This window comes from Capsella rubella, unplaced genomic scaffold (genome assembly GCF_000375325.1).
Source record: "Capsella rubella cultivar Monte Gargano unplaced genomic scaffold, Caprub1_0 scaffold_8, whole genome shotgun sequence".
Taxonomy (NCBI): domain Eukaryota; kingdom Viridiplantae; phylum Streptophyta; class Magnoliopsida; order Brassicales; family Brassicaceae; genus Capsella; species Capsella rubella.
In genome coordinates this window covers 7,666,609-7,686,113 of record NW_006238916.1, presented here as the reverse complement: position 1 = coordinate 7,686,113, position 19,505 = coordinate 7,666,609, and the positions used below count along the sequence as shown (strand labels likewise).

Here is a 19,505-nt window from a genome sequence, read left to right as displayed (position 1 = left end):
TTAGCCATTGTCAACAAAATTAGATCAATAGTGAATTCGAGAAGAGCCTTGAATTTTGGCATTGCATATATTAATGAAAAGACGTGGGCATTGCATAAAGTTACATCATCATTTTTATCAATATGCAAATTGTGCCATCCTTGTGTTCTATTCATTGTTTTCTTATCCAACTTCATTTATGTACAGAGAAAGATAAAGTTAAGCATACAGAGAGATACATTTCACCAGATGTTCTGGATGATGATGATGGTGGTGTATGATCATCGAACGTTACATTACATACTTGCTACAACAGATGGAATCTCTGCCTCCACCTCAATTTCTCCATCCGATCCCTCCTTGGTCGTCTGCAACAATACCAGATAATCCGGTTATCAAACCATCCTAACGATTGTTATTCGGTTAAATTAAAACCGGGTTTGCTCTTGCGGTTTATAGTTTACCTGAGGAGAATCCTTGGAGTTGGTTTCAGAGAGATACCGACCCAATGCTCCTTTACCACGGAGTATCTTAGCTCCAGAGCCTCTTCGTCCTTCTCCTTCAACTGCTTCTTCATCCACCACAACTGCCTCTATCATGTCGCTGTCTGTACCCTCGTCCGGAATCTTGAAAACAAAAGACATTTTGCATAAATGTACAAGAATCTGAAACGGATTCTAGCAGCATGGGTTTGAAAATCATTAAGGGGTGTGTATATATATATATATACCTCGTACATAGAGTCCATGAGGATGCTTTCTAGAAGAGCTCTTAAGCCACGAGCTCCAGTGTTTTTTGTTATTGCTTTTTGAGCTATTAGCCGCAGTGCGCTTTCCGTGAAATGCAGCTTTACCTGAAGAGAGAAGAGATAGAGACTTGTCTTATGATTTGGAGCAGAAAGAGATATAGAGAGGGATAAGAGATAAAAGTAGTTACACTATTCATCTGGTACATCTTTTTGTATTGCTTTCCAAGAGCATTCTTGGGTTCTGTCAACACCTGCAATCCAAAGATATTATTGCGTATTATAGACAAGAGGCAGAGAATCACATCAAATGTCACGTATTTATGTTAATCGCAATTACCTGCATAAGTTGGTTCTCAGTCAAAGCAGACAAACTGACGAGAACTGGAAATCTTCCAACAAATTCAGGTATTAAACCGTAAGCAATCAGGTCACTGCTCTCCACCTACCAATTCCGAACATCGCATTGTAAACTTCGATACAAACCAAAACAAGCAGAAGAATCCCCAACATTAGGTGGGTGAAGATCTGATTAAAAACCTACAGTTTCCATTAGATTCGATGCAACAGCAGCATTTGTAACACCACCAGCCCTCATGTTAGCACGTACAGGAGCACCAAACCCTATTGAAGAATCATGGCGTCTGGAACAAAAACACTCAGTTCACTTATTATGGCAATTCAATTAAGAGGATAAGAATATAAAAGTAAAAGGATTTATGGATTCATTAGTCAAACCTCTCTGAGATTGTCTTCTCGATGTCTACAAAGGCACCACCACATATGAAAAGAATGTCCTTTGTGTCTATCTGCATACAGTTAACGATAATGTGGATAAAAAAACAGCTGTTAAAGGAGACCCTAATGAATTGTTTAACAAGAAAACAAGAAACCATATCGATTAAATGTTTTTAGCAACACTCCAATCATCATGCTAGGAACAGTAAATTGAAAATCTATAATGTCTACATAATCACTGGCGTTAAGAATATGATAACAACATTGACCCATCTTTACAATAAAATAAATACATATGAATAACTTTTGTTGTTTTTGCAAAACAACAGAGTAAAGTAGAGCACGGCAAACCTGGATATTGTCGCCTCTAGGGTGCTTCCTAGCGCCCTTCTCAGGTACATTTACAATCTATATCCAAAGAGGGAGTTGGAAATTGGGCATCAAACACAAAGAAGTATTGAGAGTTGCAATCTTACTTAGCAGAGCTCTCAAATCAAATAATACATGTGTTCCTTTGGTAAGTTTACTAGAGACTTTTGCAGCATACTTAAACAGTAAACCTACCGTTCCTTCCAGCATTTTTAGCAATGCTTGTTGAACACCTTCTCCTGATACATCTCTGCTGATGTTAAGGCTTTCTGCCTGGTAACCAAAAGGTTCAAAGAACAAAATTCATCTAAGAAGCACAGAAAATAATATTCACATTTTCCAAACTAGCACGAGGAAAAGAATTTAAGTTCTATAACCTTCTTTGTGATCTTATCAACTTCATCAATGTAAACAATCCCCTGTTGTGCAGCTGCAACATTATAATCTGCAACCTGGACAGAGATATAAAATCCACACATTAACTATATAAGATCAATTATAGTGGCATACAAATAAAAATGTTTGGGTTGTAGAAACTTACTGTGAGAAGTTTGTATAATATAGACTCGACGTCCTCTCCCACATAACCAGCCTGACAAATCATTTCATTTCCGAACAAAAAAATGAATGTCACAGATTGGTCATCATGAAAAGGACATGCGCCAAAAAGACTAGAAGAAAGACGAGAATTGCCTGAGTCAGTGTGGTCGCATCCGCAATGACAAATGGAACATTCACAAACCGTGCCAAGGTTTTCGCAAGTAGTGTCTTCCCTGTGCTTGAAGAAAAGCACCAAAACAGATTATATGAGAAGGCTGAAATTGAAGTTTCAGAACCATGCTAGATTGAAATAAATACTGTATCATCGTAGTATATCAGGCTTGCATTCTGCAGAATGGGGTCAGATTTTACCTGATCCAGTTGGTCCCATCAGGAGAATGTTACTTTTCTCCAGTTCTACCATATCATCATCTGCTGGTTTCGCTGCAGTGCTCTCTGTTTCCCCTGAAGACCTAGCTTCCCAACAAGTTTCAATATCATAACTAACCAATCTCTTACAGAATTAATAAAGTCACAAATAAACAAACAAATGTAAATGAACGAAACTGTAATTAGGGCAAATGAACGACAATGCAAATCATAAGGTGTCTTTGTTTATTTTCAGATGCTGAACTAACCGTTTCTGTGATGATTCGTGATAAATCCTCTTGTAGTGATTGTAAACTGCAACTGAAAGCACCTGCATCAGCGAGATAACAAAAGAATGCATTATGAACTAATTAAAAGCATACAATACAGAAGAACCAGCGCTTAAAATTAGCATTCAACTGTAAGCAGAAGTTTGGAAAGTGATATTGAGGACAGCTCGGTGCACCATGCGTGATGCATAAAAATGAAACAAGTAATTTAACCTCGGAGACACTGGAACCAAATCTAGAACCTAAAAATCCAGCATCAGATAACTAACACTCAGTTTTGATATTTTCTGTAACAACGAAAGTAACTTTGTATATAAAATCCATCTTGTAACTAAGCTCCAAATGGAGTTGTGGAGAGTACGGTTAGTACCATTCAAAGCCTAAAGCATCACAAGAAATGTTTAGCCCCAAATGATTATCTACGAAGAAACCAATATAAAACCTAAGCATTAGCAACTCAGATGTCAGTGAAATTCGAATTGAGCTATCTACAAAGTAAGTAAACAAAAAGAAAAAGCCATTTCAGATAGATACTAATAACATCAAAGTCTTATCACATCACTTTTTGTATCCACTTCACCTTTTTAGCTCTTTCCTGACCAATCACGAACTTGTTCAAACCTTTACAAATCTCCTTGGGTGTAGGAAAATCAGAGCCAAGATTGGATCCACCCCAAGAATCTTCTTTCGAATTCGAGCCAGCTCCGTTACCAGGACCACCAGGACTACCTCCACCGCCACCACGGCCGAGATTTACACTCGACCCATTAACCCTAACGGAAACACCATCACCCGGAGGCTGCCACAGATCCGGTGGGTCTCCTTGAGAGCTCAGAATAACAGAAGAACCAACACCGTTCACCTTCTGGGCACAGTTAGTAGCATAGCCTCTACTCGAATTACGTCTCTCCCCTCCTCGATGATCCAAGAAACTCGTTCCAAGCGAGGAGATTTTACCAGGGGATTTGTTGTTCGATGGGTCATCGGCTTTTTTAGAACGGTGATTGCAGTGAGGACTCGTGGCGGTTCTAGCGGTGTGGATACGGTTGAAGAAGAAGTATCTAAACTGAGAAAGAGTGAGAGAAGCGGTTTCTCTTGACGTATTCGACCTTAAAGCCGCGGCCATGGCGGGGTTTGGTTACACCGGAAAATCAAACGGACTGTGAAGAAGAAGAAGAAGAAGAAAAAAAGCTCTCTTTAGCAATTGATTGACATAGTAGTAATCCGATCGAGGATTTGGTTAGATGGGTTTGTAAGAAACCAAATAAAAACTGAAACTTTTTTTTTCGTAAAGGGTTTCAATTGATGACGCAATCTGTGAGAGAGAGAGAGATGAAGTTGTGAAGCACACGAAACGAAACGCAAATTCGAAAGGGGAAAAATGAAAATGGAGGAGAATATCTTTGTGTAATCAAAAACTAATCATCTGGTTCTCGTATGAGTTTGACGAAGAGTGCTTTGGACGGCCCATTGTTTTTTAATACGTTGTCGTTTTGAGGTTTGATTTTTCAACTGCCGGGTAAGTAATATAAATAAGACAAGGAAATTAAACATGTTCTTATCATCATCATTTGGGTAAAAATCCAAAAAAAAACCAATAAAGTGTATGGGTTAGATATGTTTAATGTAACCTAAAATTAAACAAAGTATATAATATTGTAAGTATTTGTTCTCAATATAATTCGACTTTTAATTTTAGTTCATTTGGTTTAGAATTATTAGTTTATTACAATCAAATTGTTTCTTAATACTTTACTTAAATGTTTGAAACAAAGAAAACATCTGATAAAATTATAATATAATCTATTAAATTTGTACAAATTTCAAAACTAAATAGTAAAGAAACGATAAACTATAGAAAAGTAGTTTTAAAAATGGTTATACGCTAATAAAAGTTGATCTCCTTTGTTAGTCTTTAATTCTTAAAATATTGTTTTGATGTTTTCATAGAATTAGCTCAAAAAACAAAAACAAAAATCAAAATCAATCCATAATCATGACTAGGCGTGACCAAAAGCTAATCTTAACCGTATTTTTAACCGTAACCGGACCGTTTATAAACCGTAACCGGACCGTAACCGTTTACAATGGTTAAAAATCGTAACCGTTAACCGTATAAATAAATTAGTTACAGTTATAAAAAAATACTAACCGTAACCGTTAATTAACCGTAACCGTAATAAATCGCTGTTTAACCGTTATAAACCGTAAGGTTAACCGCATGATTAACCGAATATTTAAAATTTTAAAAATAAATTGTAACTATAATTATATACAATGAAAAGATACATTGAATGTTTGGATAAGATTTTCACGTTATTAAAAGCGATACAACAAGTTGAACTTGTAAGTTATCAAAACATTTCATACTAAACTATTTTTAATCATATATTATTTTATTATTATTATAAAGGTTAAAAATATATAATTTTGCCTCCAATGTTAACATTATAATAATAATCAAATAACCGTAACCGTATTTAACCGTAACCGTAATTAATCGTAACCGCATATAACCGTAACTGTCTTAACCGTATATCAAATGGTTAAGGTCACGGTTAAAAAAAATTATAACCGTCAACCGGTGGTTATTTAACCATAACCGCATTAACCGTAACCGTGGTCATGCCTAATCATGACTACAAAACAATAAAACTCAATTTTTTATTACAAATTTAATTTTGGAAGGAGAAAGATATGTAAGGTTAATTATGTTCAAAATAAATATCTAAATGCTGATTCATGTAGAAAAAAAAAAAGAGATTTATATAGTTTCCCTATAATCAAAGAGACTAGGTTTGGTATAATTTGGTATCTGAAAGTAATTAAGAGATGCACAAAATTCACAGTCCCTAAACTCATAAAATCATAAAATCTCAACGGCACTCTCTCTTATCTCTCAGATTCTACAATCCTGATTCCAATTTTCTCATCGGAAGTGAGTGATCTCGCTGTTTCTCCCTGGTGAATCGTCACCGGAATAGCAGATCCGACAACGACATTTTTTTGGAGTTACAAATCGAATCAGTGGATCCAGAAATCTCCCATTTCTGGAGATTTGATTCAGTGAAAGGAAGCATATTGTGTTCTTGGTGAAATTTTGATTTAAAAGATCTGATTTTTGGGATCTGTTTCAACCCAGCTGAAGAAATTGGGTTCAAATGGCGAGGAAAGGATCGAGTATGAGATTATCAAGCTCGAGAATATCTTCGCTTTTGCTCTCCATGTTTGCAACTTTTGCTTCTTTCTATGTAGCTGGCCGGTTAGTTCCTTAAATCTCTCTGCATTTTCATCCATCAGTGACAAACCCATGTGTTCCTCTGATTCTAATTTCTTTGTTAATTGCTCTAGTTTATGGCAAGAATCTCAAACTAGGGTTCATCTAATCAAGGAGCTTGATAGGGTAACTGGACAGGTTAGTATTTTTGGATGTCACTTTCATTACAGCAGAGTGTATTTATGTTTGTTATTTTGGTGGCAAAAAGTTATGTCAGAATGTTATTTCGTTTGCAATTACTGTCCTTGAATCTTTGTTTGGTGTAATGTACTTGAATGCTGCTTATACTGTTCTTTTTATATATGGGGTTTAGGGAAAATCTGCTATATCAGTGGATGATACTTTGAAGATCATAGCTTGCAGGTAAATTATGGTACTTTGTTTGATTTCATGATGAATTGTTTTGTATCCATGGACTGTTTGAACACATACTTTTCTTTCTAGGGAACAGAAGAAGACACTAGCAGCTCTTGAGATTGAACTAAGTGCAGCTAGGCAAGAAGGCTTTGTTTCAAAAAGTCCCAAACTTACTGATGGAACTGAAACCAAGAAAAGACCATTAGTGGTTATCGGTATAATGACAAGTTTGGGTAACAAGAAGAAGAGGGATGCAGTCCGTCAAGCATGGATGGGGACGGGTTAGGGTTTCTCCTTATTCATGTTTTAGTAAGATACCAGTCTGTTATTTGCACACGTTGTTAGCTTAGCACATCATTTTCTCGCAGGTGCATCACTAAAAAAACTTGAAAGTGAAAAGGGTGTGATTGCACGATTTGTTATTGGAAGAAGGTTTGGATTCGGTTTATCACTCTTTGATTTATGTATGCCTTACATCATTATACGGTTCTGGAATCTTGTTTTGAAATGTTATTTTTGTGTAATGTAGTGCAAATAAAGGGGACAGCATGGACACGAGCATTGATACTGAGAATAGTCAAACTGATGACTTCATTATTCTCGTATGTGATTTTACTCTCTCTATGTTATTACCTCAAGCATTCATTTACCAGCCCACCTGTGCTACATTTGAGAGCTTGGCCATTTATCGGTTTTCAGGATAATGTGGTTGAGGCACCTGAGGAAGCTTCTAAGAAGGTAAAACTGTTCTTTGCCTATGCAGCAGATAAGTGGGATGCACAGTTTTATGCAAAGGCCATCGACAATATATATGTAAATATAGGTAATTTAGTACTAAAAAGAGTATTTTACAGCCGAACCCTTTTGGTTGTTTGTGTTGCTTGGGATGATTGGAAATATGGATAGTTGATTATCTATGTCATTCTTCTTGGTGTTCCAAAAGTGTAACACTCTCCAGATAGACGAAAAATCTCTGGATATGGTGGTTTAGTTAAATTGAGAAGTTCACAGTTAGAATTATTATTAGGCTGTGAAATACTGAGCATGATGTTCTTGCAATTTCCTTTTTCATGCTCTCTAAAGGTCTATAATCCCCTCCGTTGTGAAAGTTCTAAGGTCAAAGGGTTTTCATGTATGTAATTATTCGGATGCAGATGCTCTCGGAAGTACACTTGCAGCACATCTGGAAAACCCACGGGCTTACATCGGTTGCATGAAGTCAGGCGAAGTTTTCTCAGAACCGTGAGTTTATGCTTAAAACCCCAGCACTACTAGGACAATTAGTCTGATCTAATCTTAACATAAGTTTTGCTTCTCTGGCAGGAACCACAAATGGTATGAACCAGAATGGTGGAAATTTGGTGACAAGAAAGCGTAAGTTCTAAAAGTAATCATAGCTATGCATTATTGACTAGATTCATTTCTTCCATGTGAGTAGGAACCACCGGTTCTTGTTTCATTTATCTTGCAGATACTTCCGGCATGCTTATGGGGAGATGTATGTAATAACGCATGCATTGGCTAGATTTGTATCAATCAATAGGTCAGTGTTTTCAACTCTCAGTTACACGCGATGACACATATCTTTCAAATGCTCACACAAACAGATAAATAGATTAAAACTGAGTTTTTGTGTTGTTTGTTATTTCTGATGATGATGGATGGGGATGGTTACAGAGACATTCTTCATTCGTATGCTCACGATGATGTCAGCACGGGTTCATGGTTTGTGGGTCTTGATGTTAAGCATGTAGATGAAGGGAAGTTCTGCTGTTCGGCATGGTCCTCAGGTATATGATTTTAGCTTCTACTGCTTATGAACTTGATTTTAAATCATCATATTGTTTGACATGTATCTAAATTATCTCCATACGTTTCAGAAGCCATATGCGCAGGAGTGTAGTAGAACCAAAGACAAATCCAAGTGTGAGGCTGATGCTTATAGAGAAAGAAAACACAAATGATATTTGTACGAAAATGGCTAATTACACAATTTTCTCTCTGTATTCTAAACTTTCCATTTTATTGGTCATTGCATTATACAAAGTCTAGGTTTTGGATATGGGCAACATATACTCTCACAGACCAAATAGAACCAAGTAATAGCACAAATCATCCATTTTTTACACAAGTAAAACCAAATATCTATACTTTGTCAATCTTTGTGTTATCAAATTGATGTTTACTTATATTAACTATAGATTTAAAAGTCGAAAGCCAAATCAGGAGGAACCATGTAACAAATGTGCCAATGCCTTTTCAGTGTCGTTCTCAAACATGAAGAGAGCTTCTGCAACAGAGTTTGGTGGAAACCCCATCTCCCGTATAGCTGTGAACCCATTTGCAAATTCTTGAACCTGAAACACATAATAACTATGATTAGATTTCTCATTTGGGGAAAGAATGATGAAGCAAGATGTGGCAACTCAAAGATCCACAAGTTTAACTGACGGTTGATCACAGTATACCTGATCACTATAACCACTACTTAGAATTAGTTAGCTAATACAAGAATAGAATGTATGAAATAAGATAAAGCACCTTTGTGGGATTATCACCGTAGTTTGCAACTGCTATGTTGACAGCTTCTCGGTTGAGCCCAGCATATTTCATCACTGGATCTACACCCTGCATTCCAAATCCCTTATTAACAATGATAAATTATATGCATATAGAGCTAGTGCGAATCTAAGGATCATACACTGAATTGCAAAAATCTGGTCTTGACCCAAAAATCTAAACTTGACCCAATACACTGTTGCATTCATAAAAAATCCACACTTTTTCTTACTCAACCTCACATTGATACTATTAATTGGTGCCATTAATCACCTCAGCCTAACTCTACAATGCTTCTCTTCTGTTCCCGTTAATAACGTTCACTAATGATGATTCAAGCTTGTTATTACTGGAGCTCACATGAATACTACTACACTTTGTTGCTTGCCATTTAATTCTAAAACCCTTCTATAGAATTGAAGGAGTCTTACCATTGAAGAAGATGATGGTTCTGGAAACTTAGCCGGTGGATTCTCAGTTCCGAATTTACTCCAGTCTGGAGTATCTTTCTCTGCTTCGGCAAGAACTTTCCTCTCTAAACCGAAATCGAACTGAAAACTACTCCGATGAATATCTCCGACTCGAGGCAACAACTGAGGCTGAAACAATTTGCAAATACAGTCTAAACTACTTCAAATTCTTCAATCACAGTGCTTAAAGATCAAAACAGTGCACCATTCATATCATGATCATTCCAAAATGAAACTATAAAATCTTACCGGTGGAGTAATACGATACTCAGGTTTCAAATTCACCTTGATTCCTAATCCAGCTACCAAAATCAACGAATCATCAATCACAAAATCAAATTCACTTAAAACCTAAAATTCGAGATCAGAGCGAGACTCACATGAGGAAGAAGAAGAAGGGAACGGAGGAGGAGTGTTATGCTGAAACGAAGAGTTTCTCTCCGGTGGTGGGAAAAATTGTTGGCCGTGACCTGTTTGTTGACCGATCTTAGGGTATCCCGAAGGTGCGTACATAGGATGGTTAGATGCTGGAGAAGGAGATGATGCTGAGGAAGGTTCGTACATAGGACGAGGGTAGGATGGTCCAGACTTGTTTCTGTAATCGTAGTCCATTGTTGTGTGTTTCTAGTATTCAATGATCTCTGCAGAGAAGAAGAAGGGAATTGGAGAATTAAGCGAAGAAGAAGTCTTGTTGAAAGGGAAGAGATCTGTTTGGATACGAGGATTTTTTTATCCTTATCTTGATTTTGACTGAATCTTGTTTTAACTGGGCCTTATAAAAAGCCCATTAAAGGTTTACACATATCTGATGACTGAGAAGAAGAGCTTAAGTGAGAACCACTTCTTTGCTAAAGAACTCTCATGTCTTTCTTCTTCTTGTCTTGATAGGTCTCTAGTACAATCCCTATGATGCACCATATTCATTTTAAGTCAAAAGTTCCAAAAATCAATCATTTTAAGCTAATAAAATCACTTTAAAACTTATGATGGAACCAAAAACACAAAGCTAATGTAGTAGTCGTTCAATATAACTTCTAAAATTGTAAACATAGTCAACAAGAAAAAAAGAAAATTTGACTTTGGGATATGTCTCTTTCTTTCCACTGATCACAAAGATTCTTTCCTCGAGTTTGTATGTAGGGGTGGGTGGATAAGGAGAGAGACTCGACACTAAGCATGAACCATGAAACTCCCTTTCTCTAATTTCAACTGTTAAAAAAAGACACGACTTAAGTGTTATTACACAACAAAATCAATTGTTCAAAGGTTGAAACTATAACTCCAAAAATAAATAAAGTAACAAGAGTTTGAAAAATTTCGAGTTGCTTTCACCGTGATTTTCTCAGCACAGCAAAAACAAAAACATACAAAAACAGAGTTGTTAGGCATCAAGTCAACAACTCGCCGAACCTAACATTAACCTAAAGCAACCCACTCTTGTAATATTAAAATCAAAATTACACCTATTGTTTATCTTATTACTATATATCTCCTAAAAGTCAATTATTGTATACTTATTATATATCTTTATCTAATCTCTCAATTCTTCATCTTCATCCATTATTATAAACGTCACTTTACTCTTAAACCAGTTTTTTCTTTTCTCTCTATCCAAAGAAAACACACACAAACAGTTTCCGGGAAAAATGAAGTGCCAAGTTGTTTTAATTATACTCATCGGAGTGATCTTCAACTGCATAGAGGCAGAGACGATAAAAGAAGATAAACACTCTCTTCTTCAGTTCGTTAACAACGTCAATCACTCTCATTCACTCAACTGGTCACCAAATCTTTCTATATGTACCCAATGGACCGGTGTTACCTGCAGCTCAGATCATTCTAGTGTAGTTGCACTTCGTTTAGCAGCCACGGGTCTACGGGGGCATATCGGGTTAAGCACCATAGCCAGGTTAACTAATCTTCGGTCTCTCGTTCTCAGTTCTAACAACATCTCTGGACGTTTTCCTCCAAGTTTACAAGCTTTGAAGAACTTGACCGAGCTTAAACTCGACTTCAACGAGTTTTCCGGTCCTTTGCCTTCTGATTTCTCTTCTTGGGAGAGTCTAGGAGTTCTTGATCTCTCTAATAATCGGTTTGATGGTAGTATTCCATCTTCGATTGAGAAGCTGACTCGGTTACACTCTCTGAATCTTGCGAGTAACAAGTTTTCAGGTGAGATTCCTAATCTACATATTCCGGGTCTGAAGCTGCTAGACTTAGCTCACAACAATCTGACAGGGACCATACCTGAGTCATTGCAGAGGTTTCCACTATCAGCATTCGTCGGAAACAAAGTTTTTTCCAGAAAGCTGGCGCCTGTTCATTCATCATTAAGGAAACACACAAAACATCACAACCATGCAATTCTTGTCATAGCATTAAGCGCATGTTTTGCGATACTAGCTCTGCTTGCTATCTTGTTGGTAATCATCCATAATAGAGAAGAGCAAAGAAGATCTACAAAGGAGAAACCTAGCAAGAGGAGGAAAGATTCAGATCCAAACGTTGGTGAAGGAGATAACAAGATTGTGTTTTTCGAAGGGAAGAATCTTGTCTTTGATTTGGAAGACTTGTTGAGAGCTTCTGCAGAAGTTCTAGGGAAGGGTCCGTTCGGGACAACCTACAAGGTTGATCTTGAGGATTCAGCGACCATCGTTGTGAAAAGGATCAAGGAAGTGAGTGTTCCTCAGCGGGAATTCGAGCAGCAAATCGAAAATATTGGCAGCATCAAGCATGAGAATGTTGCCACTTTAAGAGGATATTTCTACTCTAAGGATGAGAAGCTAGTGGTTTATGATTACTACGAACATGGAAGTCTTTCAACATTACTACACGGTACGCTGATAATGCCACCATTTGAATTTAGTATACATATGTGATTAAGTTAGTCTTCTGTATGAGTATACTTAGCATATATCTTACATAACTCAGTCTATGTGTGCATCGATATGCGTTTGACTATTCAGGTCAGAGAGGTCTTAGGGAACGGAAACCTCTAGAATGGGAAACTAGACTGAATATGGTGTATGGAACAGCAAGAGGAGTGGCTCATATCCACTCCCAAAGCGGAGGCAAACTAGTCCACGGGAACATAAAATCGTCAAACATTTTCCTCAACGCAAAAGGATATGGCTGCATCTCCGGAGCAGGACTGGCTACACTGATGCATTCGCTACCCCGACATGCAGTTGGCTATCGTGCACCAGAGATAACGGACACAAGAAAGGGGACTCAACCGTCGGATGTGTATAGCTTCGGGATTTTGATTTTCGAGGTACTAACAGGAAAATCAGAAGTGGCAAACCTGGTGAGGTGGGTGAACTCAGTGGTTAGAGAAGAATGGACCGGAGAGGTGTTTGATGAGGAGCTTTTGAGGTGTACCCAAGTAGAGGAAGAGATGGTAGAGATGCTGCAGGTTGGTATGGTCTGCACAGCAAGATTACCAGAAAAGAGACCAAGCATGATTGAGGTAGTGAGAATGGTGGAAGAAATAAGACCAGACAAACTAGCCAGCGGATACAGATCAGAGGTTTCCACAGGCGCAACGACAACTCCAATTGGAAGTTTATCAGGATCGCCATATATACTGTGAGAAAGACTATTCATCTTTCCTTTATGTATTTGTTCAGAAAAGGATTTCATTATTTCAGTTCAGTCTATGAAAAGGCATAAAGCTACCTAGCTTAACAAAAAAAAAAGGGGCCAGTGAATGATGTAAATATTGATCAGTCACTCTCAAGAAAGACCCGAAAAGGAACTCAGTTCACACATGAATTTAGATAAACAAACTTCTTCATATTAGAAAAGGTACATAGTTCTTTCTAGGGAAGAAGAGAAAACAAGATGAAACAGAATATAATAAACAACACATACCACCCTGATTTCATCTTTTAGTAGCCAACAGGAAAGAATCCATTCACATTTGAAAGTCGAAACAGGTCTTACTCGTGGTCCCTCAAAGTCTATGAACAGCGAGGAAAGTTGAGATGTAGTCACTTCCACAAAAATTTGGTCTTGATACCCCCTGAAAAGGAGTAGCAGTGCTTGATGAGCAAAGGAAACATCCACAAACGTAGATGGATTCAAAAACATAATGTTAGAATATGAGTAACTCAAACCTTCAGATTCCTCAAAAGAAACTTCCTTTACTAATGAGGCCGAAGCATTGTACTCAAATCTGGAATAAACAGAAGAGGAAACAATTATCAGCGTAAAACACAAACTGCACATATAATCAAAAGCTGAGCTTTACTATATGAAAAATATTCAACATGTTTCTAAGGACTACTATTGTGACAACCTTTTGAAAAAGTATCTATTGAAACTAGAACCTGTCATCAAACAATATTTAATAAAACCCCTTTGATAATTTGCTAAAGTTTACAGCTCTAACTAGAGGTATTAGTTGTAATCATGTATAATTTGAAGTACTAAGTTCAGCAGTTATCCCCTAAAGTGCTACATCTTTATTTTGTTCCATAAAACTGGATCTTCTGGTGTCACCACTAATAGCCAAGTCACATAAGAAACAAAGCTCGCTACGTTTTAGAGACTAAAACGACCCACATCAGTTGCTCTCAGCAAGACAAGAGCTAGAATTTCAATTTATCAGGAAATGAGATAAAAATAAACAAAATAATTATGTGCGTTCTAAAAGGAGACAAATAAAACCAGGTTAAACATTCACATAAAGAACACAGGGACAACAAAAATTAGATCCAGTTACCTGTTAGAAAGAAGCACTTCAAGTTCATAGTCAGATGCACTTTTGGTCACATCTACCATAACCTGAACAAGTTCAGTCTTTCTAGTGCTGGCCATGAATAGATCATATTCCGTGGGAATAATGATAGCGAAGAAGTTATCGCTCAATTTGCTCAAACACATCTTCTCTACTGCTGCCAGGGCTATTCTCCTGGTCATAGCTTCAGTCTCAGGATCAATTAGATAGATAGCAAAGTCAGTGAGTATAAAGATACGCCTTTTCATCTTCCCGGAGCCAGTGAACTTCAAAACTTTATCAGCAAAAAGAATCGACGTGTCGCCTATAACAAATAATCACCTTCGCAGCATCAAGACACTACTGATATGGTGAAGCCAAACATACGCTATCTAAAATATCACATATAACTCAAACTACAGTCGATTCCACAATTTTACAGCTGATTCAACTATGACTGCAACTTCAATTCACAATGCATGACAAGATTAAGAAAAATTTAAACTGACTCAATACATTAATGTATCTAGAGAGCAAACAGAGGTCATCTAATATCAAATAAACTAGATCCAACTATGAGATATCAAACAAAATATAACGTATTTCGAAAATTTGATTCATCAAATCAAAAAGCAAAACAGAAATGGAGCAACCAAACCTTGTTTCTCCAGAATCCGCATCAATCCAGGACGCGAGGAGACGTGGAGATAATCACCACGATGCTCTCTATAGCGAGACGCTTTCCTCCTTACTTTACCACCAGCGAAAGGCGTCTGATCTCCTCCGCTTACTTCCACCGCACCATGATCTTCATCTCCGCCATCAAAATCAGGCGGAGGAGATTCGTCACCATCGTACTTCGGCCGCCTTTGCACCTTAGACCGGTCCATCCCTCACGGCGGCGATGACTCGGAATCGATATCGGAATCGGTTTACTCTTTTTATCAGATGACAGATTCTTCCTTGAAAAAATCTCCAAAGTGAGAGAGAGACGACGTGTCTTCAAACGATTCGTTTAATCAAAAAGATGAGATCTCAGCCGTTAGATCATCTAACTTCATCGCAACGACGCGTTTCGATACCACTTGCTTTTGAAATTCAAAGGTAAGACCTCAACCGTTAGATTATATGACTTTCATGCCACTTGATTTATTTCTCTCTTTTCGAATTTAAAGATATGATCTCAGCCGTTAGATTATCATGACTTTTATTGTGGCTTTGCATGCAACTTGATGTTAATAATTTTTGTAAGAACGGCCGCGTCGTTTTAAAGCTGAGTCCACTAGTCAAAAGAAAGTATATATGGTGGACGTGAGCACAGAGAATAATAACTTTATTTTCTTCCTCTTTCGTCCACCACCATCTCTTTTTTGCTTCTCTCTCCCTTAAGTCTTGGTTCTTCTTCTCCCTTAATACGAGAAGAAAAAGGCGAAAACCTCGCCAGTCCGATTACGCGAAAAAGCTCGAAGGTATTATCTCCTTTAGCTTTTGGATCTATCGCTTATAATTCTCACGGATTTGTAGCTTCTCCGATCCGTTTAGAATCTTCGTTTGATTTTTTTTGGAATTTTTTTTAGGTTTTTGGATATGGCGTCGAAGCGGATCTTGAAGGAATTGAAGGATCTCCAGAAGGATCCACCTACGTCATGTAGCGCAGGTAACTCTTTTGTGTTTGGATTTAGAAAGTGTTTTGTTTATCTGAGCTGGTGTTGATAGATCGGGTTTTTGAGTTTGATTTTGATTGTTCTTATGCTTGGATTCGTATGGATTTGGGTTGTTTTGTACCGATCTCAGCTAAGTAGTTGGTATATCTCGTTTCTGCTGTCTCTAGCGTTAGATCTTATGATTTCGAGCTTCAAACTCGTTTCATTTGGGGACTTTCTGGGATTTTGGGTGGGTTATCTCTTTTGTTGTAAAGACCTTGTGTTTGTAGGCGTGTGATGTTGAGTTTGTTTTTATCTTCTTTTTTACAGGTCCTGTTGCTGAAGACATGTTTCATTGGCAGGCAACGATAATGGGTCCTTCAGAGAGTCCTTACGCTGGAGGTGTTTTCCTCGTAACCATCCATTTCCCTCCGGATTACCCATTCAAGCCTCCTAAGGTGATTCCATTGTCTTGAGAAATGCTAATTTGGTCTGTTTCGTTAAAGCTTGTGTTTCCTTCTTTGTGGTTGTGTTATTATCTATCTCATTGTTCTTTCATATGTTTTGATGACATCTAGGTTGCCTTTAGGACCAAGGTGTTCCATCCCAACATTAACAGCAACGGTAGCATTTGCCTCGACATCTTGAAGGAGCAGTGGAGTCCTGCACTCACCATTTCCAAGGTTCGGTTTGTCTTACTTTCTGTAAACATTAGAATCCTCCCATCCTGCGTTAACAAAACAATCTGCTCATATTATAAAAATGCTTTCACTGCTCGATTCCCATTTGAAGTGATAACATTATGTGCTGTCTTCATCAAGCTTTGACTCATTTATGGATGAAAATGGTTGTTTTCAATTATCTGCTTCTCTTTTGCTCGTCTCTCCTGTTGAAAGTGAGAGCATTGAGGATTTAAGCTGTCTCTTAAGTCATAAGTTTAAATTCGTAAAGGATGAAAATGGTTGGTTGTTTCCATTTCTAACTAGTTTGCAATGGAACAGGTGCTGCTATCGATCTGTTCTTTGTTAACTGATCCAAACCCGGATGATCCTTTGGTGCCCGAGATAGCTCACATGTACAAGACTGACAAGAACAAGTACGAGTCAACTGCACGGAGCTGGACTCAGAAGTATGCCATGGGCTGAAATGGAAAATCCCACCTACTTAATTATCTCTTTATGAAAAAATCTGCCTTAATTTCTTATGTATGATTCAATAGACCTCTCTGTCCTCCTGTGTCCTCCTTTAACTTTTCTGAAGACGCGACCAAATGAAATGGGTCCTGTTTTAAACAAAACCAAGAAAAAAAAGAACATCATCTTTGTGAAACTAGTAACTGAAAAATCTTCTGGTGTTTTCGTCTTATGCTGAAATTATGATTTGATGTTTCTGTTGTGTTTTGTTTTGTTTTCTAGTTGAGCTACGATTTTTCAATTTATTTCTGTCACAAGCTTCACAATTGGGTAAATGACTGGTCTCCTGTTGAAATTATTAGCCAGTGTTTATTTTCTCCTCTGTCGTTGGTGAAAATGTTTCACACAGTCCCTAACACTAAGCACTTGTTCGAACACAGATGGTGATGATTCAACAACAGTACCAGTACTTCTCAACCACTTTTACCCATATAAAGAAAGAGTTAACAAAATTAACATTGTATGAGTTTAACGAAAGTAACATGTAATTGAAAAGCCCATGCTCTCCAACATCTAGACTCCAAGTGTGGTTCTCTTCTTCTGAAATGCTGGTCCAGATCCTAATCTCTTCATCTATATGATCGTTGAGTTCGGTTGATGATGGTTGCTTACAAAAAAAAAGGACAATAAAAGAAGAAAGAAAAACCAATCAACCATACAATTTGGTGAAGTTGAATTGTTCGACAATACGCTTAAAATAGTAAATAGCATTGATTATGTGCAATGTGAGTGGTAATTTCGTTAAGCTGAATACTTTTATTAATCAACTTTTTGCCAATTGACTAACTAAGATGTAGAAGTAATGTATGGTGATCATCACAGGGCCGGGCTGGGTTAGAAAACCCTTTTTTAACATCCCTAGTGAATCAGATAATGGTTTGGATTGAATTTAAAAATTCTATTCATGGGCTTTGATGGACCTCAAAACCAGCACTCGTAAATAGCTAGTAGTCTTTGCATTGACTATAGGTTTGATTTAGATATATATATATATATCTATGAACAATAAGTAGGCTACGACACTCTAAGATTGAAAGCAATATAATAACATCAGTGTTCCATGTTTTTTTTCTTCGTTTTATTAATAATAAAAACTGGGGTATTCCATGTTCCATATGTTAAATAATTGTGGTAAATTAAATAATAATTGCACGGTTAAAGAGACATTTACAAAATGAATAATTCGTCAAAAACGTAGGCTGCATTAACTTTCCGATTCGGTTTCTTCTTTCCTAAATAGCGATAACTAGTAAGCAGTACATATTGATTTCTTTTTGCTGCGAAAATTGTAATCAACTTGCAAATCAGCTGCATAAACAGTGCTAATCCATACTTAAACTTTATATTTTATACGTAATATTTGTGTTACCGGATGTTAGTTAATCCTAATATCTTACAAACATATGTTAAATCAGATGATATGTGTGTAAATAAAAAATAATAATTAAAAGACGTAAGTTATGTTTTATGATTTAATAGAATATAGTTATGAATCAATTAGTTATGACATATGTAAAAACTTTTAAAATTTTCGTGTTCAAGTTTTGAATGTTAAGAAAATCAAAAACCTCGAAACAATGACTAAGATTAGTTATCCTAGATGGCTAAATTATGCACAAAATATAACTTGAAACATATGTGAGAATTTCCCAAGAAAACAAATATAAGTTTCAATACTTAGATCACAATAATTTCTAGAATCTTTCATAAATATTTTTCGAGAATTTCAACATAGTTCTGCAGTTTTGGCATCATTAAGAACTCATGATGAATGGTATGGTACTCAGTTACTCACCAAGTCACCACCATATAATAAGAAGAAAAACTCGCATGTGAACTACACATTTATGTCAAATTTTATAAAATATTTCCCAATGAAAATGTAGTATCGACGAAATGTACTAGTTTTAGCAAAAAAAATTCACCCAAAGTTAACGTTGTTCTTTTCGTTAAAAAGATAAGTTTTTTTTCACTTTAGTAAGCTGTGGCACAATGTTTTTGGAAAGCTTTGGCACAATGTTTTTGGAAAGCTTTGGCACAATGTTTTTGGAAAGCTTTGTAATATACTAATTTGCATCGTTTCTTTTATTAGTGTAAGCTTTTTATAATTTGTAACACCAATACGATTATATTTATATATACGTGTGTATGTTTTTCCATTGGTCTTACCGAGGCTTCTTTCGAGGTCTAAATACGTAAACTGGTTTTATTGTTTCCACTACTCAAGCACTACTTACTTACATTTTCATTTTTAAA

At 36.8% G+C, this 19,505-nt stretch overlaps 6 protein-coding genes across 7 annotated transcripts; 3 read left to right on the top strand and 3 right to left on the bottom strand.

Moving 5' to 3' along the window:
• Positions 1–35: 35 nt before the first annotated feature.
• LOC17877105 (CLP protease regulatory subunit CLPX1, mitochondrial) lies at positions 36–4,428 on the bottom strand. Its single transcript, XM_006280164.2, has 15 exons — positions 3,611–4,428; positions 3,010–3,071; positions 2,744–2,844; positions 2,525–2,604; positions 2,373–2,423; positions 2,209–2,283; positions 2,027–2,104; positions 1,814–1,870; positions 1,463–1,533; positions 1,269–1,368; positions 1,065–1,169; positions 916–978; positions 710–832; positions 444–605; positions 36–347 (listed from the first exon to the last, which is right to left on the bottom strand). Exons 1-15 carry the CDS (start codon positions 4,154–4,156, stop codon positions 276–278), a joined length of 1,746 nt encoding a protein of 581 aa, XP_006280226.1. The 5' UTR covers positions 4,157–4,428; the 3' UTR covers positions 36–275.
• A 1,424-nt stretch (positions 4,429–5,852) lies between these two features.
• LOC17876542 (hydroxyproline O-galactosyltransferase HPGT1) lies at positions 5,853–8,724 on the top strand. 2 transcript variants are annotated; one of them, XM_023780633.1, is made up of 12 exons: positions 5,853–6,292; positions 6,382–6,445; positions 6,621–6,670; positions 6,752–6,945; positions 7,033–7,096; positions 7,194–7,266; positions 7,364–7,487; positions 7,819–7,906; positions 7,988–8,038; positions 8,136–8,207; positions 8,342–8,454; positions 8,548–8,724. In XM_023780633.1, exons 1-12 carry the CDS (start codon positions 6,192–6,194, stop codon positions 8,565–8,567), a joined length of 1,014 nt encoding a protein of 337 aa, XP_023636401.1. In that variant the 5' UTR covers positions 5,853–6,191; the 3' UTR covers positions 8,568–8,724. The 2 variants fall into 2 exon arrangements, with proteins under 2 accessions (XP_023636401.1, XP_006282121.2); XM_006282059.2 differs by having other exon boundaries at positions 5,856–6,292; positions 8,545–8,724.
• Positions 8,725–8,742: 18 nt separating this feature from the next.
• LOC17877110 lies at positions 8,743–10,351 on the bottom strand. The gene is made up of 5 exons (XM_006280995.2): positions 10,074–10,351; positions 9,943–9,995; positions 9,655–9,822; positions 9,206–9,292; positions 8,743–9,021 (listed from the first exon to the last, which is right to left on the bottom strand). Exons 1-5 carry the CDS (start codon positions 10,303–10,305, stop codon positions 8,887–8,889), a joined length of 675 nt encoding a protein of 224 aa, XP_006281057.1. The 5' UTR covers positions 10,306–10,351; the 3' UTR covers positions 8,743–8,886.
• An 885-nt stretch (positions 10,352–11,236) lies between these two features.
• On the top strand, positions 11,237–13,461 carry LOC17875423 (probable inactive receptor kinase At5g53320). The gene is made up of 2 exons (XM_006280142.2): positions 11,237–12,528; positions 12,660–13,461. Exons 1-2 carry the CDS (start codon positions 11,340–11,342, stop codon positions 13,283–13,285), a joined length of 1,815 nt encoding a protein of 604 aa, XP_006280204.1. The 5' UTR covers positions 11,237–11,339; the 3' UTR covers positions 13,286–13,461.
• LOC17876353 (myosin IB heavy chain) lies at positions 13,437–15,361 on the bottom strand. The gene is made up of 4 exons (XM_006281031.2): positions 15,072–15,361; positions 14,420–14,738; positions 13,812–13,870; positions 13,437–13,717 (listed from the first exon to the last, which is right to left on the bottom strand). Exons 1-4 carry the CDS (start codon positions 15,301–15,303, stop codon positions 13,686–13,688), a joined length of 642 nt encoding a protein of 213 aa, XP_006281093.1. The 5' UTR covers positions 15,304–15,361; the 3' UTR covers positions 13,437–13,685.
• A 404-nt stretch (positions 15,362–15,765) lies between these two features.
• On the top strand, positions 15,766–17,453 carry LOC17877011 (ubiquitin-conjugating enzyme E2 10). The gene is made up of 5 exons (XM_006281204.2): positions 15,766–15,882; positions 15,991–16,070; positions 16,387–16,514; positions 16,635–16,739; positions 17,058–17,453. The coding sequence occupies exons 2-5, from the start codon at positions 16,001–16,003 to the stop codon at positions 17,199–17,201; spliced, it is 447 nt and encodes a 148-aa protein (XP_006281266.1). The 5' UTR covers positions 15,766–15,882; positions 15,991–16,000; the 3' UTR covers positions 17,202–17,453.
• Positions 17,454–19,505: the final 2,052 nt, after the last annotated feature.